The sequence below is a fragment of the Pseudorca crassidens genome, chromosome 18 (genome assembly GCF_039906515.1).
Source record: "Pseudorca crassidens isolate mPseCra1 chromosome 18, mPseCra1.hap1, whole genome shotgun sequence".
NCBI lineage: Eukaryota > Metazoa > Chordata > Mammalia > Artiodactyla > Delphinidae > Pseudorca > Pseudorca crassidens.
Window position 1 is genome coordinate 59,149,734 of NC_090313.1, and position 18,591 is coordinate 59,168,324.

Genomic DNA, 18,591 nt, shown 5'->3' on the forward strand with positions numbered 1-18,591 from the left:
AAAATGTCATCTACTATGATATGGGACCTTGATCACTTGGGGATGAGACTCCTCTGACCTCATCTTCGTCCTTTTCCCGAGATAGCCTATGTAATCCTGTCTGCTCATTTCTCTCTCTCTCTCTTTTTTCATGCACACACGATATGAATACATGTGTGCCTTATATGTACATGCATATGTACAGATACATGCTATATGAGTGTTTACTATATCAACTTGAACATTTCTAAGGGAACACTTATAAATACTTGAATCAAATAAATAATATTGTTAAAAATGACAGTAGAGGGAGTTCCCTGGTGGTCTAGTGGTTAGAATTTGGTGCTTTCACCACCGTGACCCAGGTTCAATCCCTGGTCGAGGAACTGAGAATCCTTGAAGCCGTGAGGTGCGGTCAAAAAAAAATTACAGTAGAAAATTAAAGCTGCAGTTGTATTTGTCATGACATCTAGTGCTTCTGGGAATAAGCTAATCACCAGCTGGAAACAGGAAGAAATTTGACTTGTAATACAGAGTATAAAAGTGGATCCATTGTAGGAAATTTGTACTACTTCTGGGGATGGGGCACACTAGATAGTATTTGTCCATACAGAAAAGAGCCCTAGAGTCTGAAGCAGAGTTCAGCATATTGTATACTACCCTTTCCACTGTATTTTGAGCAACAAGTGCATCGTTTAAATATATATACTTCTATGGTAGTGTTCTGCAATGAAAACACCCCAGGAACAATGCACTTACTGCTTCATTGCTGTTGTCTCTTCCACACCCTGCAGGGCCAGCTGGTGACTGCTGGATCTTTGCTGACCTCCCTTAGCTCCAGTTCTTCAATTCAGGAATAGTCCAGGCATTATTGTGTTGAATATCTACCCTTCTCCCTTCATTTGCCCTCACAGCAGCTGATTAGACATTCAGCCTTGTCCCAAATCTTTTCTGAGTGCCATGACCTACACTGCATCCCTTTAGCATCATGGATCACCAGTTGGTAAAAATATTTTAAGAAATTAAACATAATGTTTAGAAGAAAGTAGCATGATTATAGGTTTAGGAATATCTGCAGTAGAAGCACATTTGTGAGAGAAGATGCTTATATTTGGCCCTTGAAGGATGATATTTCGTGAAGAATTATCATCACAAAACTCAACAGGATAAACTTCATTTCTGAGATTTTTGGAATCAGCCTGGCCTGAAAAGGAGGAAGTGTGTTTTAGGTATACCAATTAAAACAAACAAACACCCTTATGCTTAGATGCAAAACTCATTGAAAAAAAAAGAGAAAAGGAAGAAAATAATTATTAGTAATTCTAACCATCTATGAATATTTTGGAAGTGTTTCCTTTGGTCAATAGGATGATACACTGTTTCATTCTTCTTAATTATATCATTTCTCCAAGGAGATAAATACTTTCTACAACATGAGAATTTTAACTCTTGACTTTGAGATAATTTTAGACTTTAGAAAAGCTGTAAAAGTATTACAGAATTCAGATATGGCCTTCATCCAGCTTCCCCTCATGTTATCATCTTACATAACTATATCATATACAACAATCAAAACTGGGAAATTAACTTTGGTACACTACTATCGTCTAAACTGTAGACCTTATTTGGATATCTATATTTTATTCTATAGTTCTCCCTTTTCTGACCCAAGATCCAATCCAGGCTCCCACATTGCATCTACTTGTCATGTCTCCCTCATTCCCAAAATGTAACATTTCCTCGGTCTTTCCTTGTCTTTTATGACTTCGACACTTTTTTTTTTTGACTTTGACACTTTTGAAGAGTACTCGTGAATTGTTTTGTAGGATGTCCATCAATTTGAATTTGTTTGATGTTTTCTCATAATTAGAATGTGGTTTTGCATTTCTGGCAAGAATATCACAAAAGAAATATTGTGTGCTTCTTGATATATTAGGAGTTTCATGGTGATGATGCTGACCTTGATCATTTGGTTAAGGGGGGATGTCTTCCAGGTTTCTCCACTGTAAAGTTAACAGCCGCCCTCCCCTCCCCCCATTAATAAATATCTTGGAGAGATGCCATGCAAATTTCTGTTTCTCCTCAGACTTTCACCCACTAATTTTAGCATCCATCCTTAGATTTTGCCTGCTATAGTCATTACTGTAGTATCCTTAATGATTTCTTTCCCCTCATTCTTTCTACATTTATTGATTGGAATTCTTCAGTAAGGTGGAGTTGTCTCTTCTCCCCTATTTATTTATTCAGTCATTTATTTATATCAGTATGGACTCATGGGTATTTATTCTACAGGTTATGACCCAATACAATCATTATTTATTTTGTTGTTGAAATCTACAACATGATTTAAATGGCAGAACAGTATTCCAATTACACGTCTGTGCCATGAATTATTGATCCAGTTCTTCAATGTTGGACGTTCAGGTGGTTATTTGATACTATTTATGATGTCTGATATATATAAATCTTTGAGTTTTTATGTGTTTTCATAAATTAGATTTCTAACAGCGGAATTATTGATGTTTGAAAAGTTGTGAAAACTGGCAACATGTCAACACGAAAATCAGTCCACACACCTAACCCAGACTACCAGGCTGTGAGCAGAAAGAAGCGGTAGATGCCGCGGCTCACGAAGGCCCCTGCCGGCAGGGTCACTGAACACAGTTGTCAGTAACAATATTAACAATAAAGTTATTGATGTTGAGGAAGGGACTTCTGGTAGGGGCATGTCTATTTCCGTTAGGGCCTATATCCTTCGCCCTCTCTGTTTACATCCCAACCGGAAATACTTGTACCCCGTTTAAAGCCACGTCAGTCCTGGCCTCAGTCCCGCCCACGCGAGGGGAAGCGTTTCCGGGGTCAGGGTATTCCGGTTCACCCCGCCCCGCCGCCGGTGCAGTGCTGGAAGACCCGGTTCTCCCGGAAGTGCCCCGGACATCTCTCTGTCGGGGTTCCCACCTCCCCCCTGCTGCTGCGGGCCGCTGGGGCGGCGGCAATGGCGGAGGCGGCGCTGCTACTGCAGCCGGAGGCGGCGGCGGAGCGGGACGCTCGGGAGAAGCTGGCTCTTTGGGATGGGAGACCGGACACGACAGCGCCACTGACCGACCGGCAGACGGACTCGGTGCTGGAGTTGAAGGCGGCGGCCGAGGACCTGCCCGTACCCGCCGAGGTGAGGTGACGGGCGGGAGCTGGGCTGGGGTACTCCGCGGGCGCGCCGGCGGACCCCGACCTTGCAGACCCTTGGCCAGGGTCTCTCCTCTCCTCCCCATCACAGTGTCGGCTCCGGTGGGAGAGGCCCCTCACCTTCCCGGACTGTCAGGCCTTACGTTGTCCCAGACCGCCGACTCTCCCCTCCGGCGTGGGGACGGCTGCGGGGGCGTCCAGCGGCTGCTGGCCGCCGGCACCCAGCCCGCCCCCTGCGGCGTGGGGCGGTTGTTCGGGAGCCTTGCCCCGGGCATCTTGCCCCGGGTGTCCCTGGTGTTAGCGAGGCATAGTCCTGCTGCCCACCCTCTCCCGGAAGGGGAAGACACTGAACCCGAAGTGCTTTACTTCAGCACAGCCTCCTGTTGGTATTTGTTTACCACCTTAATGAATAGCCCAGCTTCCTTTTTCCATAGGGGCCCTTGGGGAAACCAAAGTTGATTCCGGGTGACAGCTTCATTCATCGCACATTGAGCAATGAACTCTCGATCAAGTGCAGGTTGTGGGACATCCGATTTATATTTGACTTATAGCAAAGCAATAAAAATTTTTCTTTGAAAGCTGGGTCAGTACATTATTAGATAATGCTGGTTGTCGGTTTTAGTGTCAACGTTTTTAATCCTAATTACCATTGGGATATTATCCCTGATACTGCTTGTGTGATTCAATTCAATTAGTTATAATAGCAAGAAGTACATTTTATGAGTAGTCAGATGTTTGACAGACTTCTTCTAGTTTTGAGGGCTAGGTTTAGGCGGTTATTATTTTATTAGCACTGATGGTTACTTTTGATGTTGGAAGCATTCTCTTTACACGGTTGTGTCCAAAGGCAGACTGAGTTTAGAGACTTAAACTTTTTCTGCCCTCACACTTCAGAGGTTAAGAACTTTGGTTTGAAAGTTCTCGCCACTTTTCGCCGTTGCACACTCTGCCATAAAGTACAGGTGTTCTTTCTTGGGTTTCTCTGTCCACCTCTAGGATTCTGTGCTGGAAGTGTGTTTGAAATAAATGAGGAAGCAGTTGGAAATTTGTTTTGGCGTGGCTATCAGAGTCTTTTATGCTCTGGGCAATAGAAGTTGTTTGCTCTATAAATATTTCAGTCTGTTTATAATTGATTAGGCCTCTCACCAAAGCAAGGTGCTTGGGCATCACAGTACCTGTGGTGAATGTATTCCATAAGCAAAGTAACCCATTTTATTTTTAATGTCTTGGGCCATAAAATATTACTATTCCCACTGAGCATGAAGGAAAGGGTTTGGAGTGAAGTAAAAGAGATCTCTTCATTTTCACCCCATTATTTGATATTTATGCAACATAATACCTACCATTAGCCCCATGCAGTCATTTAACATATATTATGTGCCTACCCGGGGCTAGGAATGGGGGAACAGAAAGATAAAAACAAGATTCCTAGCCTGAAGGAGCTGACATAATTATGGTGATTATGAGCATGTGAAAAAGAACAAAGAAGGTAAGTTCAGACAGTCATCCAGGATATAAGGAAAATCAGACAGGATGGTATGACACCAGGGAATGAGGTGTGCCCTTTTAGATAAAGAGGGAAGGCCTTTCTAAGAAAGTAACCACCTAAGGCAAGAGCTCATGATGGAAAACAAGAAGCCAGTCTTGCAAAGACTAGAGAAATAACCTTCCAGCTGGAGGAAAAAGCAGTGCAAAGCCCTGGGTAGGGGATGAGCTTGCCAAGTTCAAGGGTTCAGTGAAGGTCTTCTGGTACATGCAGCCTTGGCATTGGATTGCTGTGAGAATGAAATACCAGCCTGTTATTTATCCATCCTGGAATCTTTGAGGGGGAATTTCTCATTGCTCTTCAGCTTTCGACAGCCCTCTTTTTCCTTTATATGTCTGGTGGGAAGACTTTGGAATTGAATTTTTTATCCGTTACCACTCTTTTAACACTGGCACTGAGAAAGAATGCCTCAATTTTTATTTGGTCTGACCAAAATAAAAACCTGTAAAGGGTTTTCTGTAGTGTTTCACAATTTTCAGGAGATAAGTTACATCCTGAGCAACTGGAACTGGGCAAGTTAGTTGAATAGCAAGAGGCCAGCTACCTCTGAGCAAATATCATGAAGCTGTTTATAGCTTTCCTTTTTATTTAGGAGAACTAGCCTTATATACCTTTTTATCTGGTGTTAGATAAGAAAATTTGCAGTAGAATATTAAGTAGACTGGTTTCTTGTAGCCAGGGCAAATTTTTTTAGTAGTGAGGGCCTTTTTCTTTCTGCTGAGTTTAGTAATTCTTGATAAAATGCTGAGATAATTTATCCTGAAATTTACCTGTAATTTACTGTTACAGTTGTTGTTTTCCTAAAGTTTGTGTGGCCTTAGACATGCTACTTAACCTCTCTGAACCTGTTTTCTTCTTTATAAAATGGGGATTATAATAGTACTTGCATCACAGGGAGTTGTGAGAACTAAATGAAGTATATAAAGTGCACACAGCAAGCTACCTGCCAGTATTATATTATTCATGTGCTTTTCTCCCCAAATGATTATTACCTTAAAAGAATAGATTAGAATGTTACGACGCTGAGCTGGTACTGTGTAGGTGTCACTCAGACCAAAGGTAAGAAAAGAAGAGGTTAGGTGCCTGGAGGAAGGTTCTGAGACTCCATCTATACCTCTTCAATGATTTGCTCCAAACAGAGTAGGTAACGTCAGGTTTCATTTAGGGAATGAATTTATTAGATTGATTACAGAAGTGATTTTCTCCAACCCAGAACTGTGCAAGAAGTAAAGTTTGGGAGAGAAAGGTATATTTGCTTGTTTTTTCCTGGAGCTGCTCAGCTGGTCAGGCAAGGCTTGATAGTTTATTGTAGTTAGTATTTAATATGTTAGTGTCCCCATTTGTGTAAGCTGTACAGTAGCTATCCAGGACCAACCAGGAGCCTAGTCTCTGCTCTTCTCTTTCTGGTGGTAAATGTCTGCTCCATCTGGAAGCCAGGACAGTGCGAGTAAGCCAGAGGTATTCAGTCACCATCTCTTCAGGAGTGAAAGAGTAGTCAGAACAGGAAAGTTTGTGACACCAGCACACCTTTTTTTAAAATAGTTCTACCATTTATATTATATTATTTTATTTTTTTAACATCTTTATTGGAGTATAATTGCTTTACAATGGTGTGTTAGTTTCTGCTGTATAACACAGTGAATCAGCTATGCATAAACATGTATCCCCATATCCCCTCCCTTTTGTGTCTCCCTATCCCACCCCTCTAGGCGGTCACAAAGCACCGAGCTGATCTCCCTGCAACACACCCTTCTTGATTTGCCATTCTCTTCCAGGTGCTTTGAGAAAAGAAGACAGCTGGGCAAATGTACCTAATGGGGGCATCTTCTCACAAGCTTTTATTTTTTTAATTTTTTTTTTTTTTTATTCTGGCTACGCTGAGTGGCTTGCGGGATCTCATTTCTCCGACCAGGAATTAAACCCAGGCCATAGCAGTGAAAGCACCGAGTCCTAACCACTAGACCACCAGGGAACTCCCTCATAAGCTTTTAAAAAGCAGCTTAAAAAAAATTATTTATTCATTTTGGCTGTGCCAGGTCTTAGTTGTGGCATGCGAACTTCTTGGTTGTGGTATGTGAACTCTTAGTTGTGGCATGCATGTGGGATTTAGTTCCCCGACCAGGGATCGAACCCAGGCCCCCTGCATTGGGAGCTCGGAGTCTTACCCACTGGACCACCAGGGAAGTCCCCTGATTTCTGATAAGTCTGCTTTAATTCTTATTTTTGTTCCCCTGTATATAATGTATCTTTTTCTCTCTGACTGCCTTAAGGTTTTCTCTATGACTTTTGATTTTCTCTCTGAGTTTGAATGTGATGTGTCTAGGGGTGGTGTGTGTGTGTGCACACGCACACATGCATGTGCATTCTGCTTGGGATTTTCTGAGTTCAGAATTGTAGCATTGTGTCTTTCATTATTTTTGGAAACTTCTCAACCATTATCTCTTTAAATATTTCTTCTACCCTGTTCTCTCTCTCTCTTCTTATTTTGAGATTCAGATTATACATATATTAGATCATTTTATACCATCCCACAGTTCTTGGATGTTGTGTTCAGTTTTTATTTGTCCACTCTGTTTCTTCTTTATGTTTAATTTTGGGTGATTTTTATTGACCTGTCTTCAAGTTCACTGATTCTTTCCTTAGCTGTGTTGAGTGTACTGATGAGTCTATGGCAGGTATTCTTCACCTGTTACAATAATGGTTATTTCCAGCATTTCTGTTGGACATGTATAGTTTTTATCTTTCTGCTTAACTTCTGCGTCTGTTCATTCATTTTATTTATATTTCATACCAGAGCCTTTGACATATTAGTCACAGTTATATAGTTCCAATATCCAGATCATCTCTTGAGTCTGGCTCTGTTGAGTGCTTCGTTTCTTGACAATGAGTTGGGTTATTTTCCTTGCTGTTTAATGTAACTTTTGGTCAAATACTGTACATTGTATGCAGGACATTTGAGAATGAGGGAAATAGCGTGAATGCCTGGAAATGAATACACTTACTCTGTTAGGTCATTAGTGTGGAGGTTTGGGCTAGTGGGCTAGATTTGTGTTTTGTTTTTGTTCTGGTTGCCTTTAGTTTACCACTGGCTTCAGACTTCTCTTTCATTACTTTTTGCCTAGCATTGGGGCTGGGCTACTGCAGGGTCTTCTTAACCTTCCTTCTCAACCCTCAGCTTTTGGTGTGCTGTGCGCCTGTGTCTCAGAGGGTGTCTGTGCTCTTGCCCCTCCCACAGGAGAGCATTGCTGGCGCTCTATAGCCTGGTGGTGGTAGGTGGGAGTTTTTTATCATCTGCGTCCAGTCTCAGTCTTAGGCAGGCCTTTGCCCCTGGGACTCAGGGGTGGAGTTTCTTACTGACTCTGCCCTCCTCCGGCAGTAGGAGACCTCTGATGTTCTGGGTCTTGGGTTCCTTCTTGCCTCTCCTCCAGGGGTAATGGTTGTTTTCTTTTCCCTTTCCCCGGCTGTAGTGTGTTCTCCCCTGTGCCCTAGGGTTGATAGCGCTTGCTGCCCTTTTTTCAGTGTCTTAAGATTTTGTTCCAGTGGGGAGAAGGGTCTGGATGGGGCTTTGTGCCCCACTTTCCCCAGGCCCCTCCTCTTCTAAGCCTGCACCACCAGTCCTCATTCTTTCTCATGAGCACCTGGTGGAGGTCCGTGAAGACCATGTGAGTGGGTGCAAATTCCCCTTGTGTCTGTGACTTCCAAGCATTCTGTACTCACCCGTCCTGTACCATTTAGTAATTTGAAAGAAATTTTAGCCTAATTCTTACCTACTTGTGTGGCATTTGTCATCTCTTTTTCCATAATCTGCCACGGTAAGCCCGTGCTCTCACTCTGTCTCTGCCTGGAGATACCCATCTTTTTCTAGATTTTAAGCTACTTAGTTACTCTGGAACCTCAACTCTTTGATGGCTTCAAGAACCTGATTTTGTAGACTATTTGTCTTTTTCTTATTATTAAGGTGCAAGCAACACTCTGTCTAGCATTCTTTTAGCCTAGTCTCCATGTGCTTTCTGGTGTATTTTTCAAATCTGTACCTGATCCATGTCTCTCTCCCTTTTCCTCCTTAGGTATCAGGTAAACAGTGCTGATAGAATTATGTGTTTGAATTTTGTCATTATCTGTTCATATATAACTAAATTTTACTACTAATAAACTATAATTTTGTAAAGGTAACTTAGACGATTCTGTTCCCAAGAAGCAGTATAGATTCTGATTTGTAAATTTACTTACTGTAAAAAGGGAACCCTCCTACACTGTTGATGGGAATGTAAATTGGTGCAGACACTATGCAAAACAGTATGGGGGTTCCTTAAAAGACTAAAAATAGAGTTACCATTTGATCCAACAATCCCACTCCTGGGCATGTATCAGGAGAAAACTCTACTTTGAAAAGATACATGCATCCCAACATTCAGAGCAGCTCTATTTACCATAGCCAAGACATGGAAGCAACCTAAGTGTCCATCGACAGAGGAATGGATAAAGAAGATGTGGCACATATATACAATTACTCAGCCATAAAAAAAGAACAAAATAATTCCATTTGCAGCAACATGGATGGACCTAGAGATTATCATACTAAGTCAGTCAGACAGAGAAAGAGAAATATCATATGATATCACTTATATGTGGAATCTAAAAAGTGGTACAAATACTTATTTACAAAACAGAAACAGACTCACAGACATAGAAAACAAACTTATGGTTACCAAAGGTGAAAGTGGGGGAGGGATAAATAAGGAGTTTGGGACTAATAGGTACAAACTACTATATATAAAATAGATAAACAACAAGGATTTACTGTGTAGCACAGGGAACTATATTCAATATCTTGTAATAACCTATAATGGAAAAGAATCTGAAAAAGAATATATATATATATATATACACACACACATATTTCTGAATCACTTTGCTGTACACAAGAAACTAACACAACATTGTAAATCAACTATACTTCAATAAAAATAAATAAATTAAAAGAAACAAATTTACTTTGTTACTGCTAATAAGTAGGAATAGTAATATGATAAATAGAAGCGGCTCCGGTTGATCGTGTGTATTATTTGGCAGGCATTACGCTAAACACACGTAGCATTGTCTCCGAGGAGACAGCTTGTTGTTGGTAACTCGCACAGAGCGTGAGCAGGTAGGCTTAGCTCAGCTCAGCTTCCTCTGTCCTCAGAACCTCTGGTGGCAGCACACAGTTGCTGGTGACACGTTAGAGTCAAGATAGATTCTCATCAGATTTCAGAAACTTAATTCTTCCTGCCCAACAGTCCTTTTCTCTTCAGGGATTGTGTCACCATTCAGGAAGAGTTTATGTTGAACAATGATGCCCTTAGTAAGACGTATCTCTGTACATCCAGGACCCTCCTGGGAGAAAGCAGATTGAGGACCTTTCTGAACACTTTTTTTCTGTCTGCAGCTTCCCAGTGGTCCAAGGAGCCTGTTTTCTTACACCTGTGTTTTCTTCATTTCACAATGGCCTCATGATACAGATAATGTAATTCCTGTTTTACAGAGAAGAAATAGAGATTTAGAAGCATTATGTGATTTGCCCATTGTAACACGCTTATTAAGTGAGCAGGGTTCAAACCAGGCCGCACTGTGATGTGCTTTACTGCGCCCGAAGGTGCAGCCCCACTTTAACCCAGACACAAAATTCCCTCCCTCCCTCGCTTCCTTCCTTCCTTCCTTCCTTCCTCCCTCCCTCCCTCCCTCCCTCCCTCCCTCCCTCTCTCCCTTCCCTCCGTCCCTCCCTTCCTCTTTCTCTCTCTCTCCCCTCTCCTTTCTTCCTTCCTCCCTCCCTCCCTCCCTCCCTTCCTCCCTTCCTCCCTCCTTCCCTCCCTCCCTCCCTTCCTCTTTCTCTCTCTCCCCCCTCCTTTCTCTCCCCCCTCCTTTCTTCCTTCCTTTCTTTCTTTCTTTCTTTTTCTCTTTCTTTCTCTCTCTCTTTTTGTGTGTCTCTCTCTTTCTTTTTGATGCCGCACTGCTCCCAGAATCTTAGTTCCCAGACCAGGGATCAAACCTGGGCCCACAGCAGTGAAAGCACTGACTCCTAACCACTGGACTGCCAGGGAATTCCCTCCCCCCATATTTAAAGTGTTGTATTTCTAAGTTAATGATGGTGCATTTTGCATCTAGCTTATTTTATTTTAGCTTTGAAGAGAAAATACTGTCTTCAGCTGAAATTTCTGTATCTAGAAAAATAGACAGGAGGCAATTTCCTAAGGCCTTGGATTAAGGTCTTTTATTGCTGGACCTTAGATGTCATGCCTTAAGGGCATAAACTGGGATTGAAACGAAATAATTCCACCCTTTTACCTTCCCCAGCATTCACACTCCCTTTCTTTTAAGTCCAAAAACAGCTTGTCTGTATGACCCTAGGTAAATGAACACCTGGAATAGCTTTAGTAATGGCAAACTAGACAGTATTGTAGGTCTGATGGCCTCAAGGTGAGCTCTTCTGAAGCTGATGGGAAATTCTGAAATTCTTTCTTTTCAGTTGTAATTTCAGAATTTGTCAGCAAGAAGACGTGGGTGAAGTGTGGCAACAGTGTAGAAATAGTAGAAGGGGATATAGTTGTTGGTAGTTGATTCTTGGGTACGATTTGTTTTCTGTTTTCTATTAATGAGGTGAGGCTTTTGTGTTGATAATGGAGAGGGCCGGCTACTTTCATTAGCGTGCAGGTTTTGCCTTTGCCTTGGTGCTAGTTCCCAAGAAGTTCCAGTAGGAAAAGGTGTGTGGATTAGTACAGATTCACCACCAGTTTTCAAAAGGTAACTCAAAAACCATACTTTGCAAATGGTTGGGTATTGGTGTCAAGTTTATATTTTGAGACCAGCATTTAATATAGAGAGAACCTGGTTCTAAGTGTTAGTATCATATGGCGCCTGTTAACATCAGACGATTTAACAGAAAACATTTCTTTCTCTTTCAAAACACCTGAGGTGGAATATCAATCTTGAGTTAAGTTTAGAGAATTTTCAAGTTATTTGAATATCTTTGTGGCTCTTTTTTTTTCAAGCTCCCAATTGAAGACTTGTGCAATTTAACATCCCAGTCGCTGCCCATTGCACAGACTTCAGTAGTGCCTGAATCTACAGAAGACATTCTCTTGAAGGGATTCACCTCCTTAGAAATGGAAGAAGAAAGAATTGAAACTGCACAGCAGGTGAATGGCAGCATTATTTCTAAGGATATTTGATTGTTTTAAATGTCTCAAGACAGAGGTCCTAATTAAACGTTGTGAACATTTGAAACTGTAGTTAAAGTCTTTCTAGGACATCTTTTTTTTGGGGGTGGGGCGGGGGGAGCTGGAGAAAGAAGGATATATTACTTGCACCAAGTAAGGAGAACACCAGTGATCTTTCCCAAAGCTGTTTCTATTTCTAGAACATTTTTGATTTTGTGTTAGTTGTGGTTATTTCTTAAGTGTTTTAAATGAACCTGTTGCCCAGTTTTATTTGCAGTACAGATAAAAATATGCTATTCCAAGTTTGGATAGACTATTAGATTTATTAAGGTTTTGATATCTTATGCCCTTTAGACCTTCTCCCAGTACGTGTCTGTGTTAATGTGTCCCCCAACATGCATGTGCGTTGACACATGCACACATGCAGACCCCCCAACCGCACCCCTCACTGCTTGCTGCTAGGTAATTTCTTTCTTAAAAACCTCAATATGCTCTTTAGATGAACGCTTATAGTTATTTTTCTGAAATTTAGCATGTGAAATCTCTTGGTTTTTGCTTATTCCCAACTATAAACTTAAATGTACAGTAGTTTCTTCTGCTGCTTCCTCTGTCTCATCTTTCTGTCCTCTTAAGAATCAAAGCTGAGGAAGGACCTACTGTACAGTACAGAGAACTATACTCAATATTTTGTAATGACCTATAAGGGAAAAGAATCTGAAAAAGAACAGATATACACACACACACACACACACACACTCACACACACACACACATAAAACTGAATCACTTTGCCATGCACCTGAAACTAACACAACACTGTACATCAACCATACTTCAATTAAAAAAAAAGAAGAATCAGAGCTAAGGCATTTACCAAGTGAAACATAAAGCAAATGTGCTGAATTGCATATACACTAAGTCAGGGGTCCCCAACCCCCGGGCCATGGACCGGTAGTGGTCCGTGACCTGTTAGGAACCAGGCTGCACAGCAGGAAGTGAGCAGCGGGCGAGCGAAGCCTCATCTGTATTTACAGCCGCTCCCCATCGCTCACATTACCGCCTGAGCTCCACCTCCTGTCAGCATTATGGTGAGTTGTATAATTATTGCATTATATATTACAATGTAATAGTAATAGAAATAAAGTGCACAGTAAATGTAATGCACTTGAATCATCCCAAAACCATCCCCCCCTGCCCCCCACTGGGTGCATGGAAAAATTGTCTTCCGTGAAACCGGGCCCTGGTGCCAAAAAGGTTGGGGACCTCTGCACTAAGTCAAGAGAGGCAGTGCTGCAAAGTGATGAAGAGCTCTAGCTCTAGAGTTAGACCAACCTGGATCTGAAGGTCACCTCTATCACTTACCATCTTTGTGAGCTTAGGCAAATTACTTATCTTCTCAGATCTCTGTTTCCTAATGTGTAAAACAAAGATAATTATATACTTATAGGACTTTTATGAGAATTAAATTAGATAATGCATGTAAATGCAGTGTGTACCAGGCACACAATCAGTGTTCAGGAAACGAAAGCCAAGGTACTTGGCAAGAGTAGTATCTTGAGAGAATAAAGTATACCTTTGACTTCGAATCCCACTTGAGAATTATAGAAGATAATCTTGCACCATGTCTGTGAATTTACTTGGACTATTTGAAAAAAAAGAAAAAGATCTTCTGGATTAAATTTTCACTTGCATATCTCTCATTAAATTAAAAAAAGATCTAATACATTGTTATAATTTACATACAATAAAATGTACTCATTTTAAGTATACAAATTGATGGTAGGACCAGAATTCAAACCCAGGTTTGGCCGATGCAAAAGCTATGTTTTTAAACCACTCCTTTATATTATTTCTGAGCTTATATTCTCACAATTATTATTAGATAACATTAATATTTACCCAGAGCCCTATGTTACCTACTCAAATTTGGCAAACTAGCAGGTAGGCATTAGCTTCTTAGGAAGAAATGTTTATTTCTACATATTATCGTGTTAATACTCTTTCTTATTTAACTCTGAAAATGGCCCGTGTTTTTAAGATACTTTGCTTTTCCTGGAATGTAGACACTGACCATGCAATTAAATTGTCATCTCCTGGCTTACAGCTATAAATGTCTGAGCCCCAAACAGTAAGACTTAGTGTCTGCCCTTTTGACTTGCTGTTTAGCATGTAACCACTTTTCATTTTGTCTGTTTTAGTTTTGTTGACAACATAATACCCTATTTTTCCAGTTTTTCTCATGGTTTGCGAAGCTACAAACTCAGATGGATCAGGATGAAGGAACTAAATATAGGTATGTGGCTCTTATATTTGTTGGCTGTCCTAATTCTTAGATCATCTTAAGCATTTCGTTATCTGTGCCTTTAAACAAAATTAAGGTACAAAGAAAACTTGAACAGCAACATTTTCTTTAAGAATAGCTAGAAAGGATGTGGGTCATTCCAACTGGTACTGGAAGTTGTGTGATTTTAAAAAAAGTCACATTGTAATTAATAGGTTAGGAGGGGCAGAGGTTGATTTTAGATAACTCTAGAAAGGCTTGGAATCAAGTGGGAGTTTTGTCAGGAACTCTAAGAGGTGTTTGCTGCCTTTCTTTAGAGGGAGAGACCCAAGAGACTTTAGGGATGGCCAACTAGGCAGGGTGTGAACTATGTTGTTTTGTTTGTGTATATTGACGGCGTGGGGGAAGTGACTGTACTGTTTCTAGCTGATTTGGGGACCGTGGGTTGAACATTTATATTCATTTAACATTAATTAAGTGACTACTATTGCTAGGCATTGTGTTAGGCTCTTTGATGTATGATTCCATTTAATCTTCATAGCAGCTCTATAAGGAAAGGTGTTATTATTCCCATTTTACAAATGAGTAAACAGAGGCCTGGAACTATTAAATACTTGCCTAATGTCATGGAGACTTGGGCAGAGCTGGGACTTGGACTCAGGTCTTCCAATTCCAAGTCCAAAATTCTTTCCATGACATCACACCATCTCTCAAAGGCAGACATGACCTGAAGGATGGACCTACTTGTTACCTTGGGATGGGCCTGGTGTCCCAGTCTTTGAAAGTTGAGCCCATGATTTACTGCCCTACATGTGAAAAGCCAGTTTATGGCTTTAAGGCTGATTCCTTTTATTGCTCATAGTTTCAATCATTTTCCTTCTTAAGTACTGAAACAGTTTGTGACAGTTTTTGCTATTTTTCTGAATATAATAAACTTTTTGAATAGGTCAGACTTCCCTTCTGAAATGCAAGCATTTGGAGGAAAACGAGACCTTGTTGTTTATTGTCTGTGCTTATTGGGGGAAAATATTATTGCCAATCCCCTTTTGGTTCTGTTTTCTAGACAGATGAGGGATTACTTGTCTGGGTTTCAGGAGCAGTGTGATGCTATATTGAATGATGTCAACAGTGCTCTTCAGCATCTGGAATCATTGCAGAAACAGTATCTTTTTGTGTCCAATAAGACAGGAACCCTACATGAAGCCTGTGAACAGCTCCTGAAAGAGCAGGTAATTTGGAGTAGGAGAGGGTGTCAGTGACTGACTATGTTTAATATTTTATTTTTAAATAAATGAATACAATTTAATTCTAATTTCCTTTATTTCTCCAAGTATATTTTGAACAGTTCTCTGTATGAGGCCCTGTGCTAAGTATGCAAATTATTACCTTGACAGCCTGCTTTTAAGCTTATGTCAGCAGAGGCACGGGCAAGCTTTCGTATGTTTTGAGCTGTTAGGTCTCAGTACAGTTTCAGAGTGAAGAGGGTATATTCACATTTGCGACACTTTTCTTTTTTTTTTTTGGCTGTGCTGCGCGGCTTGCGGGATCTTAGCTCCCGACCAGGGATTGAACCCAGTCCTTGGCACTGAAAGCGCTGAGCCCTAACCACTGGACCATTAGGGAATTCCCTATTGACACTTTTCAAACAAGGCATAGTCATTATACTAATGGTGGGGTTTATGAAAAGATGAACAGATCTAGGTTGCACTTAAACTTGTGACTTAAAGATAGAATATTTAAGTTACTATACTTATTTCAGAATTTTATCTATGTATATTTTGTATGTTTTTAAAAAGATAATCATCTGTTATTTTATAAAAAGATATGTAATTTACTGTAATAATCATTGCTTATTTTAGCCCATGACTGCAGAAATCTTTGGGCATTATTCTGAAATCATATATCTAATATAAACCTGTATGTCTAGTATAAATCTCCTCGATGTAATTTTGAGACTGGAGTGTTGATTCTTATGTTCTCATAATAATTGATTTTTCTCTTTTAAAAAATTCAAGTCGGAACTTGTTGATCTGGCTGAAAACATTCAACAAAAGCTTTCCTATTTTAATGAATTGGAAACTATTAACACAGTAAGCATTGTTCTTTATTTTTTCTAGAATTAGTGGCTTTATTTTATATTTCCCATTCTGAGTATAATCTTTAACCTTATAAATTGGCTTGAGTGATATTTTAACTTAATAGTTTGCTTGTTGTTAAGATATTCCTGTTTGTGAGTGATGGACATACCATTACCAGTTCAGATTTCCAAATATGATTTAAATAATAGTTCTTCTTAAATTGTATTTTTGCTATTAAAATCTCTTTGTTGGTTAACTCTTAATAGTATCATATTTGTAAGCTGTGAAGGTTATAAGAAGAAATATTCCATTTTAAATCTTGCTATGGTTGTACTTCTATAATAGTAATTAAAACACTTCTTAAACTAATCTCATGTTTAGTTTGAGGAAGAGTATAGTCCTCATAATGGATTCTTGGATCCCAAAGAGGTAGTCACAGTAAAGACTTCTGTGTAAATTATATTTCTCTGTATTCTGGCTCATAAATTAATCATAATAACTGCATATAAATCATGTTATTAAAATTATTAAATCTAAATTATTATAGTTTACGAAAGAGTTAGAAATAAAACCAGTAGCCAGTTAACAGTGGAATGCAATGGGAAATATAAATCATTGCCAAACTATTTGTATATCAAGATAAGAAATAATTGGGTCATTTTACTTATCTTTTGTATATATTATATAGGTTTATATATTTTAATATTTATCATTTAATCTATTATATTAAATATTAACTCATGTTTATATTATATATTACCTTATATTAGTACTACTTGTATATGTTTATTTATATTTTACTTTCAGTATGACTGCTGAACATGGTAACTGGTAGTTAATCTTTTAACCTTGAGAAGGTCGCCAGTGTTTGGAAGTGGAAAATTTATGTTGTAAAGTGCTAGAAAGTGGGAAATCTAGGTACATGATGTATTATTTTAATATAACATTGTGCAATGGAGTATAAAATGTTTGCTAATTCGTGAAGAGCCCCATTAAAGGTCATTAGGAGTAAACTGAATTCAATCCATATTCTTTTAAATTTGTCCTTTCTTTATTGCATTGTTACACATGGGCTGCATTTGAGTATATTTGGTGACTCTTAAAACGTTAAAATTTTTTTTCCCTTAAAGAAATTGAATTCTCCCACGCTGTCTGTGAATAGTGAAGGATTTATACCAATGCTGGCCAAGTTAGATGACTGTATTACATACATATCATCTCATGTAAGTCATGGTATTTCTGTGTGTTTTAAAGAAATCTTAACATCCCTATTATATCATTTCTTATGCAGTAAACTAATTACTTCTTTCTGTAATATACTTGAAGAAAAACTATAGTAAATTCTTAGTCATTGTCAGTAGTGATGTAAAAAATGCTTTCAGCTGCTGCAGCAACCCCTGGAATAGAAAAAGCGGCTGGTTGACACAACTTTATCCCATCTAAAAGGACTAGTGATTTTTAGACTGTTGACTTAACTGTTTTGCTAGATAGATACTTCCTTGGAAACAAAAAGTATTACTTGAGGGGGGGGAAATAAAAGGACACGTCCCTTGGTTTAATCACCATCTCTTTCTGCCCTCCAAGGATTTATAGCTGTATTTATTTCACCCAACTCCTTTTCTTTTCTTAGTTGGGCCTCACATATTAGCCTTGAGGTCTGTGGGGTACTGAAAATACATTTTGCTAAAAGCTGCAAATATTTATTGAGCCCTTGCTTTGTGCCAGGCACAGGGAATTTGGCTATGACCAAGACAGTCATAGTATTTGTCTTCAAGGAGCTTACAGTCTACATAAGATCTTCTTTTGAACTTTCTGTATAGCTTTACATAAAGGACAGGTTGGTTTTCATTAAAAGTTTGCTTCATTTTTGTAAATCTTTCCTTTTCCTTTACAGCCAAATTTTAAAGATTATCCTGTATATTTACTGAAGTTTAAGCAGTGTCTTTCTAAAGCTTTGCACCTCATGAAGACATATACAGTGAACACACTACAGAACCTCACAAGTCAGTTATTAAAAAGGGTGAGTTAACTGGTGAGGTGATTTTTGTTTTTGTTTTTTTTAATTCATTTATTTTCCATAATGTTAGTCTGAGATTAGTATCTAGTAACTCCAATTTTTTTTTTTTTACCTTTTGTTAAATAAATACGTGTTGCAATTTTATTTATAATAAGAAAAAATGCCTGTATTATATATGTCTGTCACAGTCTTATTTTCAAAGAATATATAACAGTGTGAGAAATATTCAGTACTATATGATAAATAATAAAATAAGATGCAAACTATTTCTCACTTTAACTTTTCCTTTTCCTATCTTTTTAAAGAAAATA

The 18,591-nt window shown here is 39.3% G+C and overlaps 1 protein-coding gene across 1 annotated transcript in view; it reads left to right on the plus strand.

Moving 5' to 3' along the window:
• The first annotated feature begins 2,829 nt into the window (after positions 1-2,829).
• COG3 (component of oligomeric golgi complex 3) overlaps positions 2,830-18,591 on the plus strand; it is a 57,421-nt gene continuing 41,659 nt past the window's right edge. Inside the window, exons 1-7 of the mRNA XM_067713521.1 lie at positions 2,830-3,148; positions 11,737-11,883; positions 14,136-14,197; positions 15,249-15,414; positions 16,201-16,275; positions 17,394-17,486; positions 18,158-18,283. Of these exons, the coding sequence (XP_067569622.1) occupies positions 2,975-3,148; positions 11,737-11,883; positions 14,136-14,197; positions 15,249-15,414; positions 16,201-16,275; positions 17,394-17,486; positions 18,158-18,283 (843 nt within the window). The 5' untranslated portion in view covers positions 2,830-2,974. The remainder of the gene's footprint in view (positions 3,149-11,736; positions 11,884-14,135; positions 14,198-15,248; positions 15,415-16,200; positions 16,276-17,393; positions 17,487-18,157; positions 18,284-18,591) is intronic.